The 24,623-nt window shown below is 38.3% G+C and overlaps 1 protein-coding gene across 1 annotated transcript in view; it reads left to right on the forward strand.

Moving 5' to 3' along the window:
- Positions 1-5,899: 5,899 nt before the first annotated feature.
- The window catches only part of SMC2 (structural maintenance of chromosomes 2), a 51,899-nt gene continuing 33,175 nt past the window's right edge, over positions 5,900-24,623 (forward strand). The window contains exons 1-11 of the mRNA XM_040240872.1: positions 5,900-6,091; positions 7,149-7,373; positions 8,000-8,149; positions 10,367-10,489; positions 11,089-11,127; positions 14,459-14,569; positions 14,764-14,808; positions 16,094-16,327; positions 19,033-19,182; positions 22,362-22,595; positions 24,321-24,480. Of these exons, the coding sequence (XP_040096806.1) occupies positions 7,206-7,373; positions 8,000-8,149; positions 10,367-10,489; positions 11,089-11,127; positions 14,459-14,569; positions 14,764-14,808; positions 16,094-16,327; positions 19,033-19,182; positions 22,362-22,595; positions 24,321-24,480 (1,414 nt within the window). The 5' untranslated portion in view covers positions 5,900-6,091; positions 7,149-7,205. The remainder of the gene's footprint in view (positions 6,092-7,148; positions 7,374-7,999; positions 8,150-10,366; positions 10,490-11,088; positions 11,128-14,458; positions 14,570-14,763; positions 14,809-16,093; positions 16,328-19,032; positions 19,183-22,361; positions 22,596-24,320; positions 24,481-24,623) is intronic.

Genomic DNA, 24,623 nt, shown 5'->3' on the forward strand with positions numbered 1-24,623 from the left:
TTGACTTTTTAAATCTATTCTTTTCCTTTACCTTAATCAGAAAGCAGCAAATGAATCTCCTAAATTTATTCATATTCAACCAATATTGTGCTAGGTACTGAGGAATGTCAGAAGATATGTCACAGTAGGAATACAGGTTAGAAGTAAAGTCTAGATAAAAGGTTAAGGGATTACGTAAGAATCTGAAAATAATTCTCCCAGAAATGGATCAAATTCAGGGTTTAAAATATAAGTAGAAATACACAAGGGAGTAGACACTGAAAAGATGTAAAGATGTAGAAGAGAACACTAATATTTCAAAATTGATAACAAATTTTTCAAGATGGCACATAAAATGTTCCATAATCTGGCTTATCCTACACTAAATCTTGCTACTTCTTGCCTCTTACACTGTGTTTATCTTCCATGTCCTTGCTTGTGCAATATATTATTTATAATGCCTTTCATTCTTCCTCTGGTTAATTTCTTTATGCATGTCATCTCTATTCATCTATGGACCCTTAGGGGACAGGCCCACATCTTATCCATGTTTGTATTCCAGAACATAGATTCTTAGAATAAGGTAGGCATTCTATAAATGTCCATTGAATTCATCTGTTCATTTTAAAAGTTGTCAGACACTTTTTTTTTTTTGTCATTGGTTGGTGCTTGGTTTATAGTAGTGAACAACAAATGACAAGGTAATCTAAGGAAGAAGTTGCAGGACATGAGTCCTAGGAAAGTAGATGGAGAATAAATTACAAAAGGCCAGTCATGCCATCTTAAAGAGGTTAGAATTAATTCTATAGGCAATTTTAACCAAGAGTTTATACAGAGTAAAGAGATGTCATATTTCTGATATAGAAACATATATTTTGTAGGACATTTAGAGAGAGCAGAGACTGGTGGCTAATAAGTATTGCTGAGGTAGAAATTTAAGTAGGAATTTGAATAATGTAACAGAGAGAGAAAATGCTGATTACTGAAGGGCAGATCTTGTGGAAAATATCTAAGAGTGATACCTAGTAAGAACTGAGCTGGTAATAAAAGGAAACCAACTGAAAGACAGTCAAGCAGATGTATGTGGACTTGAAGTAAAAAGTAGTAAGGGACCACTGTGAGTACGATGAAATGAGAACGCTATTTGAGAAAGGGGAGTGAATAATCCTCCCCATAAAGGAAGGGCTGCGGCAAAGCAGAAGAGCAATGAGATGAGTAGCTTTGGCTGGTAACCAATGTGGAAGTGATAAAAGCCAACGAGAACAGGAAACACTGAAAGAACAAATACAAAGTGAGTACCAAGAGACTGGATTTTATGAGTAGTGCATGAAAATATTTTCTTAAGAGCTGATACCAGACATCTTTCTCTGTTTTCTAGGAAAAGCGCATTTGAATGTGGAATTGAAAATCTGAAAGCAGGAGCAAAACAAAGATCACTGATGTGCTTCATGAAAAGTAAGTGGAAGGGCCTCCTCTAACCTAGTTGACCGAAATTCTCTTCATAAAGTCATAGAACTACTGGGTAAAATATAACTATTGTCATATAAACCATATACCATGCACAGTAACAAAAACCAGAAAATTCAAAATGCCAGAAACAAACTGAAAATGTAAAGAACAGGCACTGACAGGCCGCCTTCCAACATTTATTTTATACTTGGCTATAGTGCTCGGGGGCTTCCCATGTGGCTCTCCCTGTGGCTCACTGGTAAAAAATCATCTTCCTATGCAGGAAGCACAAGAGGTGTGGGTTCAATCCCTGGGTTGGGAAGATCCCCTGAAGAGGGGAATGGCAACCTACTCCAGTATTCCTGCCTCGGAAATCCTATGGTCAGAGGAGCCTGGTGGGTACAATCCATGGGGTCCCAAAAGTCAGACACAACTGAATGATTAAACAACAACAATAGTGGCTGGGTTCTGAAGCACAAGCAGTAGCCCTTGAGCTTCAGTGAGCCAGAGGAGCTGGAATTAGGCCCTTATATGAAACCTGCAGCCTTAATGATTTGCCAGTCATTGCGACTGGAAAAGCTCCACATACTAGACTCTGGAAGAGGTAAGAAGGTTTGTTTTTTGTTTGGAGCTTTGGATAGGGAGATAAAACAAAAGCTACTTGTGATAAATTAAAACCACAGACCTGCCACAGACATGAATTTATGATATCTGTATAATTCAGGAACCACAAACTGAGAAACAATCCTTTACAAATGTTCTCAGATCTTTAAGAGCCAAAGAACCCTGGCAGAAACAAATGTGTAAGTGCTCTGAAGGGACCCTTTCACAACTTGGGTCATATGAGACTCCCATAAACCAAACAACCCCATCCAAGAACCACAGACTCCCATAAACCAAACAATCCCATCCAAGAACAGCACCACAGGAGGAAACAAATCACTATGAGTAAGAGTCAGCAACTGTTGCAAAGTTAGGAACTCAAAAGCTTGAAATAGTAGAACTACCTTAAAAAAAAACTAAAGATATTTAACTTGAGTAAGGAGGCAAAATAATAGGAAAACATAAGCAGATTTCACAAGGAACAAACAGAACGTGTAGTACTGAAGACAGTGTGCTCAGTTACATCTGCCTCTTTGCGGCCCGTGGACCGCAGTATTCCAGGCTCCTCTGTCCATGGTATTTTCCAGGTGAAAATAATACAGTGGGTCGCCACTCTCTACTCCAAGGATCTTCCCAATTCAGGGATCAAACCCGCATTTCTCATCTCCTGCATTGGCAGGTGGATTCTTTACCACTAGCACCACCTGGGAAGCCCACTGAAAACATTGTCAGTGAAATGAAAATAAATGTGTCTACATGAAAGAATACAATCACATCCTTTTTTAGTCCTCATTTTAAATTATGCTTAGCTGGCATTCTTTCCAAGTTGCCAGATTGGTTTTATTTGGTGTATTCAAAATGTGCTGCTACTCAGTACAATTTTGCAATATGAACTTCAGTTCTTCCCACTGAACCCAAAATTAATCTCTCAACAAAATGAACCAAACTCTCCTTATTTCTGCAATGAAGGTACAATTCTTTCTCCCCACCACCCCCCCTTCTGTCCTAAATTCCAGCAAAAGAGGACTGACTCAGTTACATATAATTTTGTAGGACTCCAAAATTAGAAAAGTGAGGCTTTGGGAAGTGGGTCCCTCCCAATACCCTGGAAGAGAAGATCAAATCTTTTTCCTAGCTCCTGTTTTATGTGTCCTCGCTGGTACTACTGCCTTCTACATAAGGACAAAGACTCCACCTGCCCACCAGTGTTCAAGCTTTCAAAAGCTTTTTTAAAAAAATTAGTTTTGGTTGTGCTGGGTCTTATTGCTGCATGCCAGCCTTCCCTAGTTGCAGTGAGTGTGGCCTACTCTCTAGTTGTGGTGCATGGGCTTCTCATTGCGGCGGCTTGTCTTGTTGCAGGGCACAAGGTCTACTGTGTGCAGGCTTCAGTAGTTGCGGCCCATGGGCTCACTAGTTGTGATGCATGGGATTAGTTGCCCCATGGCATGAGGAATCTTCCAGGACCAGGGACCAAACCTGTGTCCCCTGCACTGACAGGCAGATTCTTAATCACTGGACCATATGGAAGTATTCAAATGCTTTAGATTCACGGTGATGAAACAGGAACAGTGCCCTATTTATACTGTATCTACCCTATACTCCATGCACTTGAGTTTGAACAAACTCTGGGTTTGGAAAGACAAGGAAGCCTGGTGTGCTGCAGTCCATGGGACTGCAAAGAGTTTGACACTATTTAGCAACTCAACAACAACCCTATAGTCTATTTTTACTTCCATTCCTAATCTCTCCACATTAGAGGGGTTTTAGTGGTTTCATGCCTTGGTGTTCTCCACTTCTCTATGGCAATCTCAGGGGCCAGTTTTAACTAAGCCAGTAGAGATTTCCTTAAGTTCATCTGTACTAACTGCAATTCGTTAGTGCTTCAGATATGCTTTAAGACTAAAACTGCTGTAGACCTCTCCTTTTATAGGCAATTTTCACTATAATAATTACTTTTAGTGGAAGTAGTTAGGTGTGTCTATTTTTATAACTACCCAGAAATCCTTATACAGCAAAAGTGTATTTGCATGTATTTTTTCATCCACTTGACTGAAAAAATATCAGCTGGTTATTAATTTATTAAAATAGTACAAAGGGTAACAATGTCTGTCCTAACACTTACATTTTCACCCCAAAGAACTATTTATTTCACAACTTGATAAAAGCCACATTAGGGTCTGTTGGCAAATTAAAATTCTTCAAAGAGATGAAATGAGGAGGACATAGTTGAAAAGCAATGTATTTAAGACTGAAGAGAAGAAATGCAAGTGAAGAGCTGTGGAGTATAGGGGATGAAGGAATCACCATAGACAAAGCTAAGTGTTATTCATTCAGTAGTGTCCCACTCTTTGCAACCCCATAGGCTGTAGCGCGCCAGGGTCCTCTGTCCATGTGATTTCCCAGGCAAGAATACTGGAGTGGGTAGCCATTCCCTTCTCTAGGATATCTTCCCAATCCAAGGATCAAATCCTGGTCTCCTGCCTTGCAGGCACATTCTTTACTATCTGAACCACTATGAAATAGCAACAAGACAAAAATAACTGCTTGACTGAATGATGTTAGGCCTGTAACGACTGCCTTATCTAAGTGGGTGAGATAAGAGTAAATAAAGTAATTTTTCTTATACAAACAGGAAACCCCCACAAAACTTTTAATTCTCCCAAGTAGAAAAGATTTTCAAATCAATGGCCCATTCTTGGTAGCTTGACTGGTGTCCAATACTGCAAAGTCGAGGCCGAGAATGCAACTTTAAATATATAACCCCAAAATAGCATGTTGGCCGCATCATCTCTTTTATACACCACCTAGGGAAAGCACCAGAGAGTATCAACATGCTTAACTGTAAGTAAACTGGCCTTTTTTGTTTTTAAGAAAAATACACACTAACAACAGCATCTGTTATTACTAGCACTGGAGTCTGTACATTAAGAGAAGTAAACATATTATTAGCTCTGGAGCAAGACCGCGTGGAAACAAACCTCAGCTTTCCCGCTTACTACTTGGAATAAGTTGCTTAACCTGTGACTCAGTATGCTCATTTGTAAAATGAGAACAATAACACGGATTTCATAGGGTTGCTAAGATTTTAACAAGCGCCTGAAACGCAACCTGGCAGCCGAAATCAATATCAGCTGTTATAAGGTGTTCCCCCTAAAATTCTCTGAAATGTTAGTTCCGCCACTGCTTATCATTCCACAGCTTTGCAGAGAAACGAGGGAAACTCCTATTCGTCCAGCCTCTACTATCAGCCCCACTCAACTTCTCCCGCGAGCGCGGCATCTGGTGACAGACAGCCTTATCGGCCCTTTGGGACAGGAAACCCGAGCCCGCCAGAGTCCTTCGCCGGCGAGGGGCGGAGCCAGAACGCGATCCACAGTCCTCAGAAGTTCGTTCGGCGCCGTCCCAGCCGCAACAAGGTGCAGCTTCCATTTAGAGGACCCTGGCCCAGCCCAGGGGGATTCTGAAGCAGAACGAGGAGACCGACACGAAGCCATCCTGCCTCCGGTACTGGGAGACCACAGGGGCCTGCCCCGACTGAAGCCCGCCGGGCCTGAGAGTAGGCGGGGCTTTCCGGCCGCGATGGCGGCCAGACCCGGCCTGCGGCAGGGCGGGGCCGGCGAGCGCGAGGCCCCCAGGCTGAGATGTGGGGCTGCCCGAGGTGTGCCGGATACCGAGCTCAACATTTGCCGCCAGCTTCTTTAGTCCTCAGGTCCGACCCGTCGCTTTTCCTGAGCCGTCCTCTTCTCGACCTTCTTTTCTATCTCTTTGTCCCTTTAACTGCTTGATGGAAGAGAAAAATGGAACTTTTAAGTCAGGCATCTCTGAGGCACCAGCCAATGGAATAGGTAGAGGAGGTGGGGTCCTGTGATCGCGCCGAAATTCAAAGGCAAAAATAGTTCCGCTCCGATGCCGCGCGCGGGGCAAATGTAGGAGCAGCTTTAGTGGCGTTCGCCTCTTAGCGCCCGAAGCTGGGCAAGACTGGCGCACTCTCTGCCCTAGTGACTAGGAAGAGCTTCGGCTGCTCCTCAAGCCCAGGCGACCTGACGCAGCGGCGAGGCAGGTGCGTGCGCGCGGCCGGTTGGGCCTAGCCGGGCATTCCTGGCGGGAGATGGGCGTCGGGGGCTGGGGAGCAGAGTAGCAAGGAACTTGAGAGTAAATTTAGTCCTAAAGGGACTCCTAGCAGGATGACTAGTTCCTGTCCAGCCTTGGAGTAGGGCGAGCAAGCGTCGACAGAAAGGCCTGGTGGGGCGAGGGAAGAGCCTGAGTAAAAGCAAAAGCCTTCAGCTATTTATCTGGGGGTATATCTACTGATAGTTAAGAAATATTTACAGACCACCCGCCCATCCCGCGCCTTCCAGTCAGGCAGTATTCCGGCATACGAGGGTGAATGTAGAAGATGCTACGGAAGATTACATTATGACAGGTTGGGTAGAGCAATAAATAAGTACTGATTAGTGTCAGCTGTAAGTCCGTGAAGGAAAAAGCAGAGAGAGGGAATGGGGCCTAGTTAAGGTGACGTTTGAGTAAAGACGTGAGTGATATAAAGGAGAGTGAGCCATGTCAGAGTGCGGGATAAGTGCATTCTGGGCAAAGGGGATGCGATGGTAAATGATCAGTAGTCTGTGTTAGTTGGAGTATGATAGCGGTGGAAGATTATAAGCCTCGAGGAGTAGGTGGTTGGCTTCCAGGTTCAATTAACTTCTGCGTATGTGCGTGCTCAGTCACTTCAGTCGTGTCTGACTCTTTGCGACCCCATGGACTGTAGCTCACCAGGCTCCTCTGTCCATGGGGATTCTCCAGGAAGGAATCCTGGAGTGGGTTGCCCTGCCCTCCACCAGGGGATCTTCCCGACCTAGGGATGGAACCCACATCTCCCGTGGCTCCTGCATTGCAAGAGATTTCCTTTATCGCTGAGCCACCGGGAAGCCCAGTTAACTTCTAAATAGAGGCTAATTCTTGTAAATTTTTAAGTTAAAGAAAGATACCTTTATATCAGAGGAAATAGCTTAGCAAGTGGCTGTTTTATTTCTATTGCGCTGTCATTCTTATGGTGTAGTCTATTTATTATGATTGCAGTTTTACATTCCACTTATGCGTTGTTTTTCTGTTTTGTACAGAACTGCTTTGTGACTTGATTTCTAGCAGTGATTTACCTGTCCAAGTCAGTAGTGAAAATGTACATTAAGTCAGTCATTCTTGAGGGATTCAAGTCCTATGCTCAGAGGACTGAAGTCAATGGTTTTGACCCTCTGTTCAATGCTATCACTGGTTTAAATGGTAGTGGAAAATCCAACATATTGGACTCCATCTGCTTTTTGCTGGGCATCTCCAACCTGTCTCAGGTAAAGTGTAAACTTTCTGATTTATGTGAATTTAAGTTTGAGAAACCTCAAGGGAATCTTTGCACTCTGAGAGGACCAGTATTACCAATATTCTCTTCATTTGCATTCTTATGTGAATTATCCTCTACCTCACTGCAGTCCTTTAAAGGTAAGTATTATTACTCCATATTTTAGGTGAGAACATAGAAACTTAGAGGAGTTGCTTAAGGTTAATCCTCTAAAGATGTTTGAAGCAACACTGAAACTCACACATTTTCATTCCAGAGTTTGTATGCTTTCCACCTGCACCCACCCTCATTATAATGTCTTTTCAGAATCTACTGTTGGGATTCAATGAATAGTGAAATTTTTAGACACTGTCTTTCCATAAATTTTTCAAATGAGCTCTTGTTAAGAAATGAGTAGAAAACAGTTTGGTTCAAGATTAAGAAGGTCCTATGGAGAGAGAGGCCCATTTCAGGTTGATGCCCATTTTCTTTGCTTTCCTTGCCTATGAATACCACTACCTGTTCTTGACTTCCTAATGGATACTACATGGGTGGTTTTCCAACAGCAAGAAAGCTATTTTTAGTGCTATTTTGTGCAGTACTGAGTTTTGTAACTGATAAACTTTTCCTTTATTTTAGGTTCGGGCTTCTAACTTACAAGATTTAGTTTACAAAAATGGGCAAGCTGGTATTACAAAAGCCTTGGTGTCAATCACCTTTGATAATTCTGACAAAAAGCAGAGTCCTTTAGGATTTGAGGTTCATGATGAAATTACAGTAACAAGGCAGGTGAGTGACTACTAAACATTTGGTTAGCTAAACACTTGCATGTCTCATGTGCATTTTGGCAGTACGATTACTGGAAAGTTGATGAGCAAAACTGATGGATCAAATACTGACTAGATTCCTTAAGAATATCTTGTTTTGCTTAAGCAAGTTCCACCATTTACCAAGTGGATTGAAAGGGATGTGAAATCCATTAGTACAAGCACTCAGCCATGCTTATTTAAACCATAAACCATGCACTTGAGTCTCTCTCTGCTGGAACACCTGTAGTTCTTGGGATCTCACTGTTTTCTGAGGTAACCCATTCTACTTTTGGAAATTAGAAAGTTATTATTATAAATTGAGCCATACTATAGTGTTGTTTTCAAGTTTTACACATAAATCCGAGTTATCTTGAGAGCAACGAGAGAACATGTAATTTATTCTTTATTTCAGTATATCAGTGTTCTTCTGTAAGTCTGTTTTCTAAGTTAAATTCTCTAGGTCTTTCAATTGATATTTAGTTGTTTCTAGGTCTTCCACTTGTCTTATCACATGGAATGCAAATTTGCTCCAGTTTTATTTATACACACACACGCACGTGCACGCGCACACACACACACACACACACATATATTTTAATGCTTGGCACTTCAAATTGCATGTGCCAGAATTGGTCTGGCTGGGACAGGATTAAGCAGAATTGTCACTTCTTTCATTTTAAGTACTCTACTTCTGTTTTTCTCAATATGATATTGAAGAGTTCATGATATATTATCTCATATCCAGTTTACTTAAAATCACTCTTAAGTTGTTCATGTTATTAGCCATATACTGTCATTTCTGCATCTAAGTAGGTTCTTGAAACCAGTGGAGGATCTTGACATTTGTCCCTTAAAATCTTTTTATTCTGTTATAATCAGACCGTGTTTTCAGTTTGTCAGATTTAAAAATTCTGTTAATTCTTATTTACTGTTGGTCTTAGCATTATGTCGCTTATAGAGTTCCATCTCTATGTTAATGAAAACTCTGGTTGAAAAAAAAAAAGACTTTTGTCTTGACTAGATTGGGACAAAATTCTTTTTTCTGTCTTTAAACATCTATCAGATAATTACCCTTTTAGGATTTTAAGAAAATCTGCTACTAATCTACCCCAAATTCCTGTCCTCTTGGGGTCCATATGACTGTTTCTTCACCAGAATTTTGTTAGAAAGACTTCCTCAAATTTCTTTAGGATATGTTAGGATTGTTGTTCAAATATTAATAAATGATCTACCACCCTAATACTGTCAGGAAAAGAAGTGAATTCATATTTATCTAATATTAAGTGCTTGATGTGTGCTGGACATTCTCAAATGCACTTGGGAAATACAAATAGAAAGAATGAAAAACAAATCTTGTCTTTAAGGACCTCAGCAAATGGATGAGGCAGTCATACCTCCAAAATGATGATGTACGTGCTATAGTAGACTGAACAAGCTGTTATCTAGTATAAGTTGTTTTTATTAAACCCATGCTGCAGTTCCATGATTATTCTTTTTCTTTCAAATGTTCACAAGTCTTATCTTTTATTAGTCATTTTAGAATCTTGACAAGGATTGTTACTAAAACTGTGTGTCTTTTGTTTTTGCATTTGACTCCTTTGGAAATCAAAAAGTGGAGGAAGATGGGTCAGCCTCTGAGTATGGAAAGTTGTAGAAGAGGGTGGTCAGAGATAGAAGCTGCATTCTATACATCCTTGGAAACATAAAAGGTGGAAGGCACCTTAAAGACCTAGTCCACTGCGTGGGAGGTTAGGAGGCCCTAGATTAGAAGCCAGTCCCACATTGTTTTTGACCATGTTATACTTGCTTCACTATTTACTCTGCTGCTGCTAAGTCGCTTCAGTCGTGTCCGACTCTGTGCGACCCCAGAGACGGCAGCCCACCAGGCTCCCCCGTCCCTGGGATTCTCCAGGCAAGAACACTGGAGTGGGTTGCCATTTCCTTCTCCAATGCAGGAAAGTGAAAAGTGAAAGAGAAGTCTCTCAGTTGTGTCCGACTCTTAGCGACCCCAGAGACTGCAGCCTACCAGGCTCCTCTGTCCGTGGGATTTTCCAGGCAAGAGTACTGGAGTGGGTTGCCATTGTCATTTTATTTATCATTAGTTGGAAAAAAATAAAAGATAATGTATTTGGGAATTATCATCTTAGCTCAAGATATGTGTGTTCATTTGTGTCTTTTAACATTATTTCCTTTGCAGGTAGTTATTGGTGGCAGAAATAAATATTTAATCAATGGAGTAAATGCAAACAATACCAGAGTATACGATCTCTTCTGTTCTGTTGGTCTTAATGTTAACAACCCTCACTTTCTCATCATGCAGGTATTTTGTGGACTTTATATCTCTTTCGTAATAGGTTTGGCGTCTTTTTTTAACTTACAGGAGAAATACTTCTGTTTGGATTTTTCATGTTTTAATTTGCTGTTAGGCTGATGTTTGGGCACCTGTTAATAAATGTGGTTAGTTATTTGTACTTACATGTTCTAGTATATTGCATATATTTGAATTTTGAAGAATATCTGGAATTAATTTTCTTTGACTTATCTTGAAGGGCTGTTGTTCTAAAAAATCAAGAGATGTTCAGTAATTATCCCAACATTTATTTACATGCTTACCCATTTTAAATTTGGAGACTTATACATCATTCCCTGTCTCAGAAATACAGTCTTGAGTTGACTTTGTATTATTTATGTAATTTATATCACTAGTAAGAAAGTAAGTAGCAAAATTCTAGAATTATAAGCTACCCTTGTTCTCAAATCTTAAAAGAAGAAACATCTTTTCATGTAGGTGGGAGAAATAACTGCCCAAAGCTTGGTATATTAGGATATAACAGCTTTAGCACAGATAAACATGTATGCCTTTAGGTTATTCTTTCTGAATTTATTGTTATTACAGTAAGTTTGTCATTTTATTTTCAGGGCCGAATTACAAAAGTGATGAATATGAAACCTCCAGAGGTAAGAGCACTCTTTAGGCACAGTAAAAATAGTAATTGTAGATATTGTCTTAATCTTTTAGCTAATCAATTTTTAAACATAATTTTTCCATTATTAAAATTCTTGGGAATGTTTATTTAAGAATGATTAGTGGAGAAAATAATTTTGTTTTTTAATACTTGACACCATGCCCTAGTTTTTTTTCAGTGATAAAATGTAAACTTTCAGAGCCTTAGTTTCCTCATCCATAACCTGGAGTCTGTAACCTTTACCTCAAGATCTGTTCTGAGGATTAAATCAGAATCTTTAAAAGAAGTAAAAGGAAAGTCCTAGGACCTTGTTAAGCAGTTTTTTAAAGTTTTTTTTTTAATTGAGATATAATTGATAAAGTAGTTTCAGGTGTACACCAAAAAGGTTTGATATATATACAATATTCAGTATATGTGTATATTACAAAATGATCACTGCAGTTTAGTCAACATTGATCACTGTGTCAATGTGATACATTGATGTGATCATCTTTCAGAATTTTTTTTGAAGATGAGAACTTTTAAATTATACTCTCTACAATTTGCAAATATGCAGTTAAGTATTATCAACTATAGTCACCATGCCATACATTACATTCCCAGGACCTTTTATTTTATAACTGGCACTTTTAACTTTTGCTCACCACCTATCCCCCACCTCTGTCAGCCACTAATCTGTTTTCTGTATCTATGAGTTCAGTTTTGGGTTTGGTTTTTTTTTTTTGAAAGATCCTACATGTAAGTGAAATTACACTGTATTATCTTTCTGTCAGACTTATTTCGCTTAGCATAATGCCCGTGTGTTCTATCCATACTGTTGCACATGGCAGGATTTCCGTTTGGTGTGCCTAAGTAACATTCTATTTAATTTATCTATATAAATATTATATTCTTTATCCATTCATCCATCAGTGGACACTTAGGTTGTTTCCATGTTTAACTGTAACAAATGATGTTGCAGTGAACATGAAAGTGCGGATATCTTTTCAAATTAGTGTCTTTGATTCCTTCAGATAAATGTCCCGAAGTGGAATTATTGGATCATATGGTAGTTCTCTTTTTAATTTTTTGAGGAACCTCCATGCTATTTCCCATAATGGATACATCAGTTTACAGTCCCACAGACAGTATACAAGTTTTCCCTTTTGTCCACATCCTAACCAGTCTTTTTTTTGTCTTTTTAAAGCTGTTCTAACAGATGATGTCTCTTTGTTGTTTTGATTTGTATTTGCCTGATTTGTATTTGTGGATGGTTTCCTTTCCTATGCAGAAGCCTTTTAGTTTGATGTAGTCCTGCTTGTTTATTTTTGGTTTTAGTGCCTTTGCTTTTGGTATCAAATCCAAAAAAATAAAAATCATCACTAACACAGATGTCGGGAGCTTACCACTTACTTTTTCTCTAGGAGTTCTATGTGCCCATACAGTATTAAAAGAAATTTTGGTTCTAAAGTAGCTTTTCTCAGCTGGTGTTCCATGTCAGAGTTAAACCCTATAGGAAGAGATTTGAGTGAAATTAATTCATTAGATATAATGGATTGCTTAAGACAATGAGACTTAATTTTGTTTTGGAGCCCCCTTGAGAAGAGTTGATATGAAGGAATAAATGTTTTGTATAAGAGCAAAGGCTCTTTTGGCATTTTTATCTATGGAGAAGAACTAAAAAGACAACTGATAATTGATGATACTAGTCTGGTTTAACCATAGGTCACACTTAACTTTCTTCAGATAACATCTTAAGGGAACCTTCTCATTCAAAATCTGCCCAATATATAGAAATCAAACTAGTTTTCAGAGAAATAATCCTCTTGAGGTAGGGATTGATAGTGATTAGAAGCTTCTGATAAAGGAGTGCTAAAAAATTGTCCTTATAAAATTATAATTAGTGTTTGCCTTTTTCAGTATACTCACGTGAATTACTTTACTTCTCAATGATACTGAGATACTTTCAGTCCTCAGCAGATGAAGAAAGAGAAGAACAGGGAAAAATAAATTACTTGCCCAAGTTCTTAAAGTATCTGCCACAGTTGGAATGTAAATGTTAGGCCATGCTTCATCTTTGTAGGGACAAAACAGCTAAAGTCTCAGTTGGAACAGTTTTAAGTATAAATTTATAAGTTGAAATATTAGTTAGCTTTTACTTCTTATATTTGAAGGAAAAGAAAAAGGAGGAATGAAAGGTTGTTGCTGAATGAAAAAAGGTGGCCGGGATTCTTGACCTCGGAGGAGAAAAATTCAATCCGGGGCCAGCGACTAGGCTTGATTGCTCAGAGCTTTGTGTGATAAAGTTTTATTAAAGTATAAAGGAGATAGAGAAAGCTTCTGACATAGGCATCAGAAGGGGGCAGAAAGAGTACCCCACTTCTAATCTTCAGCTGGATGTTATATAGTCACTAGCAGTCTGTTCTCTTGCCTGGAGAATCCCAGGGACGGGGAGCCTGGTTGGCTTCCATCTATGGGATCGCACAGAGTCAGACACGACTGAAGCGACTTAGCAGCAGCAGCAGTCTGTTAATGAAAGAAAGGAATGTCTTAAAACTCAGAATGGCACCAGGCCCCTCACCCATAAGATGCATTTTGGGATAACCTTGGCACCAAATGGTTCATCCTGGGCCATAAAATGATTAACTTGAATCTTTAAGAAGGACAGATTACCATGCAAATAGTTTCGTTTACATAGATTAGGGAAACAATATCTGAGTATAACATACTGGTTTGTCAAGTAGGTTCTGAGCCAAGAGGCCAAACCAACTTGAAGACAGAGTCTGGGGTAAATGCATAGTACATTAGCATAGCTTAAGACAAACATTTCCATAGGAAAAATGCATTGGTTATCTCACGGTTTGAGAATAGTTAACTTCAGGTGAAACCAGGTGTCATTATGGCAACACAGTATTTTAAGAGAAACCTCCTTTTAAATTTGTATAGAGAAGGAAAAAAATATCGCTAGTTTGTTTCCTCTTGCCAGTTAAGAGAGAGAAAAATGTCTGACACTTGCAGGCTATTTCCTCCCTTTGGAGACCCCTGGCCTTCCTGCCTGTTACCCTCTCAGGAATTACTGGCTCCCGTTTTCAAAGATATGTACTCTGGAACCTCATTGTAGCATAAAGTTTGATTTTAGAATTGGAGTGAAGGCCAGAAATATTTGTTGAATCTTAGGGTTATAGATAATATGTACATTTTTTAAATGTACTTAACTGTTATGGTCCTTAACTATTTTGTTAAGTTGCTTCAGGGCGTTAAGGCCTTAAGTAATATCCTAATGTAAATTCCAATGAGACTCACTGGCTTTGATTCTTAAAACATTAATGCAATTATCTTTCCAGATTTTGTCTATGATAGAAGAAGCAGCTGGAACCAGGATGTATGAATACAAAAAACAAAATGCTCAGAGGACTATAGAAAAAAAGGAGGCTAAGCTGAGAGAAATTAAGACGGTAATTAAATTTATATAAAATATTTTTAGGGAAGAGAGTACTTTTCTTTTACAGTTTCTCTGCTGTAAAAGAGGGAAATTTTACCACACCTGTCCTGTCCCCAGCCTTTGGTCAGTTTTCCTTAGTCTTCTCCCTTTTAAATTGCTTTAATGGTACTTCACATACTCAAAAATACTTTTTCTTTTATTTTCCAGATACTTGAAGAAGAAATTACTCCAACCATTCAAAAATTAAAAGAGGTGTGTACTGTATATGTGAGGACAGCCAGCTAGAATGTCTCTCAAAATCGGTGATGCATCCATGATGATACTCATGGGGGTGACACGTGTACCACTCCTCAGAAATGTTTCTTGGAGATAAGGAGTTAAGAGTTGATAGTCCATGCTCAGCCTTCTGCTTATAGGGGACAGTGCATTTCGTGTCTGTTAAGTCATAATGGTTTTAGAGATTGACTGTCATAATCTCAGAAAACAACATGCCAGATTTTCATTCTTTGTTGAAGACAAGTGTAAATCTAAATTTTCCTGGATAGTTAGAATTGAGTGGGATAAATATTTCTTAAAGGTATGGTACTCTTAGAAACTCTTGGTAGGGTGAGTAACTTCTAGGGTAAGAGGGGCTATCACTAAAATTACTGCTGTCAAGGCAGTTAGTAGACAATAGGTATTGAAACAGATGGCTGTTTTCTCTATAATCTTTGCACTTCTGTCATCATATCACTGTTTCAGTATTTTAGTATTTAAAGTATTTTAAGTCATGTATTTAGAAATTTCTTAAATGTTCATTAAAATTTGATACTTCTCAAGCTCTCTTCTGAATCTATACAGTAGCATAGATGTAATTGGAAAAACTGAAAAATTGTGAACTTGAAGGTTCTGCTTTTGTATGTATGATTTAGTAGAAAAACACTAGTTCACGAGTTTAAACCTAGGTGTCATATTTGATTTTGCCAAATTCTATATCTGATAATATGAAGAGCTTATTTAATCACCCTGAATTTGTTTCTTCATCTGCAGGTTAGGAATTTTTATTGTTTACTTTGTCCTAGTAGGTCCCAGTGGGAATCAAGTTTAGTAATATGTGAGCAAATATTTATAAATAGTTATATGAATTAATATAGGGTGGGCATCTTGGTAATAGTACTACAAAATGCATTTAATAGTGTATCATTCATGGTTTTATAGTTTTATAGACTTATTCCCACTAGTCTATGAATCTTATGTCCATATTTCTTTGTTAATGCCAACTGTGTGGTTATATAATCCCAACTGTGTGGTTATATTTGAGAAGAAGTAGCCACAGAGAATTCACTAAGATGACATTACTATCTAAAAAGCCACAGTTCTAATGTTGTTTGAAGTTTCCTAAGGTTAATAGTCCATAATTATCCAAATTTAAGACAAAATCCATTATATTTATTGTGTAAATGGGAAATTTTTTATGTGTTTCTGTATTTAAATTCTTTCCAAATTTGTTTAAAACTATTAATGTAGAATTATACTTTATTGGTGATTTCTCTTTTAGGAAAGATCTTCCTACTTGGAGTACCAAAAGCTATTGAGAGAAATAGAACATCTGAGTCGTTTATATATAGCTTATCAGTTTTTGCTGGCTGAAGATACTAAAGAACGCTCAGCTGAGGCATTAAAAGAAATGCAGGATAAAATTAAGAAGCTTCAAGAAGAAGTGTCTGAGAATGATAAAAAAATAAAAACACTTAGTCATGAAATAGAAGAGTTGGAAAACAGAAAAGATAAGGTCAGACATGTGTAAGAATAATAATACACTGAAAAATATTAAATAATGTACAGTAACTATTTTGGGTTTAGTGGGCATTGTGTTCTCTATTGAAAAAATTTTATCTTAATCTATGATAATGATATAGTTTCAGTTCAGTTCAGTTGCTCAGTTGTGTCTGACTCTTTGTGACCCCATGGACTGCAGCACACCAGGCCTTCCTATCCATCACCAACACCTGGAGTTTACTCAGATTCACGTCCATTGAGTTGGTGATGCCATCTAACCATCTCACCCTCTGTCGTCCCCTTCTCCTCCTGCCTTCAGTCTTTCCCAGCATCAGGGGCTTTTCAAATAAGTCAGTTCTTCACATCAGGTGGCCAAAGTATCAGTTTCAGCATCAGTCCTTTTAGTGAATATTCAGGACTAAATTCCTTTAGGGTGGACTACTTGGATCTCCTTACAGTCCAAGGGACTCTCAAGAATTCTCCAACACCACAGTTCAAAAGCATCAATTCTTTGGTGCTCAGCTTTATAGTCCAACGCACATCCATACATGACTCCTGGAAAAACCATTGCTTTGACTAGTGGACCTTTGTTGGTAAAGTAATGTCTCTGCTTTTTAATATGCTGTCTAGGTTGGTCATAACTTTTCTTCCAAGGATCAAGCATCTTTTAGTTTCATGGCTGCAATCACCATCTGCAGTGATTTTGGAGCCCCAAAGAATAAAGTCTGTCACTGTTTCCATTGTTTCCCCATCTATTTGCCATGAAGTGATGGGACCAGATGCTATGATCTTTATTTTCTGAATGTTGAGTCTAAAGCCAACTTTTTCACTCTCCTCTTTCACTTTCATCAAGAGGCTCTTTAGTTCTTCACTTTCTGTGATAAGGATTGTGTCACCTGCATATCTGAGGTTATTGATATTTCTCCCAGCAATTTTGATTCCAGCTTGTGCTTCATCCAGCCCAGCATTTCTCATGATGTACTCTGTATAAAGTTAAATAAGCAGGGTGACAATATACACCCTTGACGTACTCTTTTTCCTGTTTGGAACCAGTCTATTGTTCCATGACCTGTTCTAACTGTTGCTTCTTGACCTGCATAGATTTCTCAAGAAGCAGGTCAGGTTGTCTGGTATTCCAAATTCTTTCAGAATTTTCCAGTTTGTTGTGATCCACAAAGTCAAAGACTATGGCATAGTCAATAAAGCAGAAATAGATGTTTTTCTGAACTCTCTTGCTTTTTTGATGATCCAGTGGATGTTGGCAATTTGATCTTTGTTCCTCTGCCTTTTCTAAATCCAACTTGAACATCAGAAAGTTCATAGTTCATGTACTGTTGAAGCCTGACTTGGAGAATTTTGAGCATTCCTTTACTAGCGTGTGCTGCTGCTGCTGCTAAGTCACTTCAGTCATGTCCGACTCTGTGTGACCCTATAGACGGCAGCCCACCAGGCTCCCCGTTCCCTGGGATTCTCCAGGCAAGAACCCTGGAGTGGGTTGCCATTTCCTTCTCCAATTCATGAAAGTGAAAAGTGAAAGTGAAATCGCTCAGTCGTGTCCTACTCTTTGCAACCCCATGACTGCAGCCTACCAGGCTCCTCCGTCCATGGGATTTTCCGGGCAAGAGTACTGGAGTGGGGTGCCATCGCCTTCTCCGACTAGCGTGTGAGATGAGTGCAATTGTGTGGTAGTTTGAGCGTTCTTTGGCATTGCCTTTCTTTGGGATTGGAATGAAAATTGACCTTTCCAGTCCTGTGGCCATTGCTGAGTTTTCCAAGTTTGTTGGCATATTGAGTGCAACACTTTCACAGCATCATCTTTCAGGATTTGAAATAGCTCAACTGGAATTCCATCATTTCCACTAGCTTTGTCAGTAGTGATGCTTCCTAAGGCCCACCTGGGATTGATTACACATTCCAGGATGTCTGGCTCTAGGTGAGTGATCACATCTTTTTTGTGTAGTTCTGTGTATTCTTGCCACCTCTTCTGAATATCTACTGCTTCTGTTAGGTCCATACCATTTCTGTCCTTTATTGTGCCCATCTTTGCATGAAAAGTTCCCTTGATATCTCTAATTTTCTGGAAGAGATCACTAGTCTTTCCCATTCTTTTATTTTCCTGTATTTCTTTGCATTGGTCCCTGAGGAAGGCTTTCTTATCTCTTCTTGCTATTCGGAACTCTGTTTTCAAATGAGTGTATCTTTCATTTCGCTTTTGCTTTTCGCTTCTCGTCTTTTCACAGCTATTTGTAAGTCCTACTCAGACAACTTTTGTGCCTTTTTGCATTTCTTTTTCTTAGGGATGGTCTTGATCCCTGCCTCCTGTACAATGTCACGAACCTCCATCCATAGTTCTTCAGGCACTCTGTCCATCAGATCTAATCTTTTGACTCTATTTCTCACTTCCACTGTATAATCATAAGGGATTTGATTTAGGTCATACCTGAATGGTCTAGTGGTTTTCCCTACTTTCTTCAATTTAGGTCTGAATTTGACAATCAGGAGTTCATGATCTGAGCCACAGTCAGCTCCTGGTCTTGTTTTTGCTGTCTGTATAGAGCTTCTCCATCTTTGGCTGCAAAGAATATAATCAGTCTGCTTCGGTATTGACTGTCTGGTGATGTCCATGTGTAGAGTCCATAGTTTATTAAAAATAAATATATAAATTATACGCTAACAGATTTTTAAGTATATGATTAAATTGGGTGCATTTGATTATAGGAAGTTGGAGGTATACTTCGATCTTTAGAAGATGCTCTTACAGAAGCTCAGCGAGTTAACACTAAATCTCAAAGTGCTTTTGATTTCAAGAAGAAAAATCTGGCAAGTGAAGAGAACAAACGCAAAGAACTGGAGAAAAATATGGTAGAGGTAAGCAAATGAGAAGTGTAATTTAATTCTAGTAATATACATTCCTCCATTCTGTTAATATTTATTGAGTGCCTGCTGTGGACCCAGGGTGATTGTTTAGGCTAGGATGTAGCAACTGACAAAATGATAGTAATGAACAAAATGCCTTGTGCGTCTTCATTCCGATGAGGAAAACGATGATAAAGAAAATAAGTGAAATGTGAAGTATGTTATGTAGTAGTAACTGATGAGAGAAAAAGCAGTGGATCAGGTTAGTACTGAGCAGAGAGGTGCAGTTTGGAATTTTAAATTGGGTGAACATTAAAGGTCTTATTGGAGGCTTGTATTTCATTAGAGACCTGAAAGTGATCAGAGAAGGATGTAGATAGATTGGGAGGCTGTCGGGGGAGATGTTCCAGACAAAAGAGCAGCAGCTGCCCCCAAGTGCCTAAGGTATTGGGAAAGCAGATAGACGTAACGCTGGTTACCACTGAGTGGTAGAGGTGGGGTGTAGGATCACATGTGTTTTTGCAAAATATGTGAAGGACTTTGCCCTTTATTCTGAGTGGCATGGGAAGCTGCTGGAGTTGGTTGAGCACAAGGGTGACATTTTAATATTTTAGTAGTACTAGTCTTGCTGTTTTGAGGATAAATTAAAGGGAAGAAGTAGAGAAACTAGGTAGTAATTGGTAGTACAGGTGATAGTCTTTGGATAGATGCAATAGAAGGTGGAATATTAGAGAAGTTGTGGGATTTTATGTGTACTTTAAGGGTAGGCCAACAGATATACCCAGCAGATTTTTTTTTAAATTAAAGTATAGTCCATTGGTGTAGAATGTTGTTTTCTGCTGTACAGCAACGTGACTCAGTTATACATGTATTTTGTTTTTTTATTTTCTTTTCCATTATGGTTTATCACAGGATATTGAATGTAGTTCCCTTTGTCATACAGTAAGACCTTATTGTTTATCCATCCCATACATAACAGTTTGCACCTGCTAATCCCAAACTCCCAGTCCTTCCCTCCCCTTCCCACTCTTCCCCTTGAAAACAAGTCTGTTCTCTGTGTCTGTGAGTCTTTCTATTTTGTAGGTAAGTTCTTTTGTATCATATTTTAGATTCCACATATAAGTGATATCATGATGTTTGACTTTCTCTTTCTGACTGACTTCACTCAGTATGATAACCTCTAGGTCCATTCCTTGGTATCCAGTGGTCCAGTGGCAATTTTTCATTCTTTTTAATGTCCGAGTAATATTCTAGTGTGTGTGTGTAACATCTTTATTGGTTCATCTGTTGATGGACATTTAGGTTGCTTCCATGTCTTTGCTACTATAAATAGTGCCCAGCAGATTGGTGTTTGAATATGAAAGAGGACTGAAGGATAACTCCAGAGTTCTGTTGTTGACAATTTGAAATATGGTTATCATTTGTTGAATGGCGAATAATAGGCTTGAGGAGATAGTTAGACATCTAAGTAGAGATATTGATTTGATAGTTGAAAATACGAACTTTGAATCCAAGTTAGAAATGCAAATCAAAATACATATTTTAGCATGCACCAGGGCTAATGGTCAGACTTCTTTATATATACTCATTTCTTCAGTGATCCCATCCAGCCCTGTACCCCTCAGTACCATCTACATGTTGATGCCTTTCAAACCTATAATTAACCTTGACTCCTTCTTTGAGGGACTCATTTGTCCAGCTATTTAATTGACATTTTTATATGGATGACTTTAAAAAATTTAAAACTTAACATATCCAAAATAGAACTCTTAAATTTTCCTCACCTACCCAAACCTGCCTGAGCTACTGAATTTTCTTCATGTAAGTAATGGTGCTGTTCACTCCAGAACCTGGAGTCCTGAATTTTCCTCTTTCTCCCAACCCTGTGGTATCTAATTCATCAACAGATTTTGTTGATTTTAAAAGTATATCCAGAATATCCAGATATATGTGTATATCCAGAATACAGCCACCTTTCACACCTCTTTCACTCCTCACGTGGTTCATGCCATCACCTCCCAGAAGGTACTCAGTAGTATCCTTATTAGCTGCCTTTTTTTTCACTTGCTCACTGTGTTCCAGCCACAGTTCCTTCAATACCCAAGCATATTCCTCAGAGCTTGGCAAGTGTACCATCCCCCTAGTATTTGCATGGTCACACCTTTTGTTTCATTTAGGTTTCTGCTCAAAATGTCATCACAAAAAGGCCTTTTCTCATTACTCTTAAAATAGTAGTTCCATCATTTTATGCTTTATTTGTTTACTATGTCTCCCACCTTAGAAATGTAGGCTCCCTGAGAACCCTGTGTCTTTAATGTCTAGAATAATGCCTGGTACATGGTAAATATCTAAGAAATACCCAGTGAATCATGAATTAAGTGAGCCAAATTTCTGATCACTTTCATGTAAATATGAGTAGATTTTTTTTTTCCTTTGGTGCAGGTATCTTATATAGGATTAGATATTTGGTTATTATATTAGAATTTAAGTGCGAGTGTTAGTCTTTCAGTCGTTCCAACTCTTTGTGATCCGATGGACTGTAGCCTGCTAGGCTCTTCTGTCCATGGAATTCTACAGGCAAGAAGACTGGAGTGGGTTATCATTCCCTTCTCCAGAAGATCTTCTTGACCCAGGGATCAAACCGGGATCTCCTGCATTGCAGGCAGATTCTTTACTTACTGTATGAACCACCGAAGCTGTTCCCATAATAATTTAATACTTAAATTTTATGGCCTTTAATAGTTTATAAAAGCATTTTCATATACATGCTCTTAATCCTGAAATTTCTTTTATGCTTGGGGTAGAGTGGATATTATTTCAATATTATAGTTTTAGAATGTGATTTTTAGTTGTTTCAAGTGGTTTGTTTTTTTTTTTTTTTAAGATAGAAAGATTTTCTTTATTAATGACCCCAACCGTATTTCTTTAGATACAGGAGTTTTCAACTTTGCAGTAATATTTTAACTCATTCTCAGATTTGACTATAACATGGAATGAAGGTATTTCTATTAGGATAAGAGGTACATTTATCCTAAAAACTGAGAAATTTCAAAATGGGAATAAAATATTTAAAATTATGGTTAAATTACCATGTTCACTTCAAATTGGTATGAAATTTGATGACATTAAAGGTATATGTTTCAGTGGTTTTCTAAAATATGATACTTTCCAATTTCAAACTCTTCCTAAAGGATTCTAAAACTTTAGCAGCAAAGGAAAAAGAGGTTAAAAAAATAACAGATGGACTAAGTGCCCTTCAAGAAGCAAGTAATAAAGACGCTGAAGCTTTGGCCATTGCACAGCAGCACTTTAATGCTGTTTCTGCTGGTCTGTCCAGTAATGAAGATGGAGCAGAAGCAACTCTTGCTGGTCAGATGATGGCCTGTAAAAATGACATAAGTAAAACTCAGACAGAAGCCAAACAGGTAAGTATAGACAGTAAGAACTATGTGATTGCAGTTTTTATTTCTTTATTATTATTTTATTTTTTGTGAAGCTCCTTCACACTATGCTTTGGCAGTTGTTAAATTGTTGAAAATATTCAGATAACTATCAACTATTACATTCTGCTGCTGCTTAGCACCTAAAACAATGAAATTCAATACTGATTGCTACCTATTGACAATGTCAGTGTAAGATGACATAAAGCATAAAATACCTTTATAGATTAATTGAAATTTTAAGTGCAGTAAATGTTCTGTTTTCAGCATTGTATGGAATACTTGAGGTTAGTGTATTTGTTTTCATCTTTTTGATATTTTATTGACATTATAAAGTTGAAGTTTTAAGCTTTAATAAGAAAACAAAAACATCTTCATTTATATGCCTGCAACACTTAAAACTATAGCATTTCAGTGTCAAACTTACAGCATATACATTTTTCTGTCAATTTAGCATCTTCTTCCTGTATACTTTTATTCCTCATCAGTACAGTTAGGTACACAGTTGGACAGCATAAATATATATAAGTGCAAATATGCATTCCTAAGTCAAAAAGAAGGAAGTGATTTCTAGCTTTCTATTTTGTTTTTAATTTGATCAGTTCAGTTCAGTTGCTCAGTCGCGTCCGATTCTTTGCAACCCCATGAACTGCAGCACACCAGGCCCCCCTGGTCCATCACCAACTCTCAGAGTTCACTCAGACTCATGTCCATTGAGTCAGTGATGCCATCCAGCCATCTCATCCTCTGTCGTCCCCTTCTCCTCCTGCCCTCAATCCTTCCTAGCCTCAGAGTCTTTTCCAATGAGTCACCTCTTCACATGAGGTGGCCAAAGTATTGGAGTTTCAGCTTCAGCATCACTCCCTCCAAAGAACACCCAGGACTGATCTCCTTTAAAATGGACTGGTTGGATCTCCTTGCAGTCCAAGGGACTCTCAAGAGTCTTCTCCAATGCCACAGTTCAAAAGCATCAATTCTTCGGCACTCAGCTTTCTTCACAGTCCAACTCTCACATCCATACATGACCACTGGAAAAACCATAGCCTTGATTTGATGGACCTTTGTTGGCAAAGTAATGTCTCTGCTTTTGAATGTGCTATCTAGGTCAGTCATAACTTTTCTTCCAAAGACTAAGTGTCTTTTAATTTCATGGCTGCAATCACCATCTGTAGTGATTTTGGAGCCCCCAAAAATAGTGTGAAGGAGCTTCACAAAAAATAAAATAATAATAAAGAAATAAAAACAGCCCCCCTGACACTGTTTCCCCATCTATTTCCCACGAAGTGATGGAACCAGATGCCATGATCTTAGTTTTCTGAATGTTGAGCTTTAAGCCAACTTTTTCACTGTCCTTTTTCACTTTCATCAAGAAGCTTTTTAGTTCCTCTTCACTTTCTGCCATAAGGGTGGTGTCATCAACTAATGACAATTCTTTGATATAAATCTTTGAGCTCATTGATGTTAGTTTTATAAATATTAAAAATATAGACTTAAATTATAAGATATTTAATATTTGAGCATATATTCATTTATATTCTGAGTAGTATTTTGAGGAGAATACATTGGGAAATGATTGACCTGTTGATATAGTGATCCAAGTAGTCAGTTAAATTTTCAAGGCTGATGTCTCTTAAAACAATCTAAATCTGTGGCCATTTTATCACTAGCACTATCTGCCTTGTATACCTGTTTTATGTTTTTCTGTTACAGGCTCAGATGAAGTTGAAACATGCCCAACAAGAATTAAAGACTAAACAAACAGAAATTAAGAAGATGGATAGTGGCTATAGGAAAGATCAAGAAGCATTAGAAGCTGTGAAAAAACTTAAAGAAAAACTTGAAACTGAAATGAAAAGGCTAAATTATGAAGGTTTGCCTTTAAAGACATGTTAAATCATTAGGAAGTAGTGATTATTAATAGAAACTTAAATAGCAAGTAGGAATTTTTTTTTACCTCATTAATGTTAATGGGAATTAGTATAAAAATTATTTATACCTATAATCAGAAAAATA

This window comes from Oryx dammah, unplaced genomic scaffold (assembly GCF_014754425.2).
Source record: "Oryx dammah isolate SB20612 unplaced genomic scaffold, SCBI_Odam_1.1 HiC_scaffold_1, whole genome shotgun sequence".
Taxonomy (NCBI): domain Eukaryota; kingdom Metazoa; phylum Chordata; class Mammalia; order Artiodactyla; family Bovidae; genus Oryx; species Oryx dammah.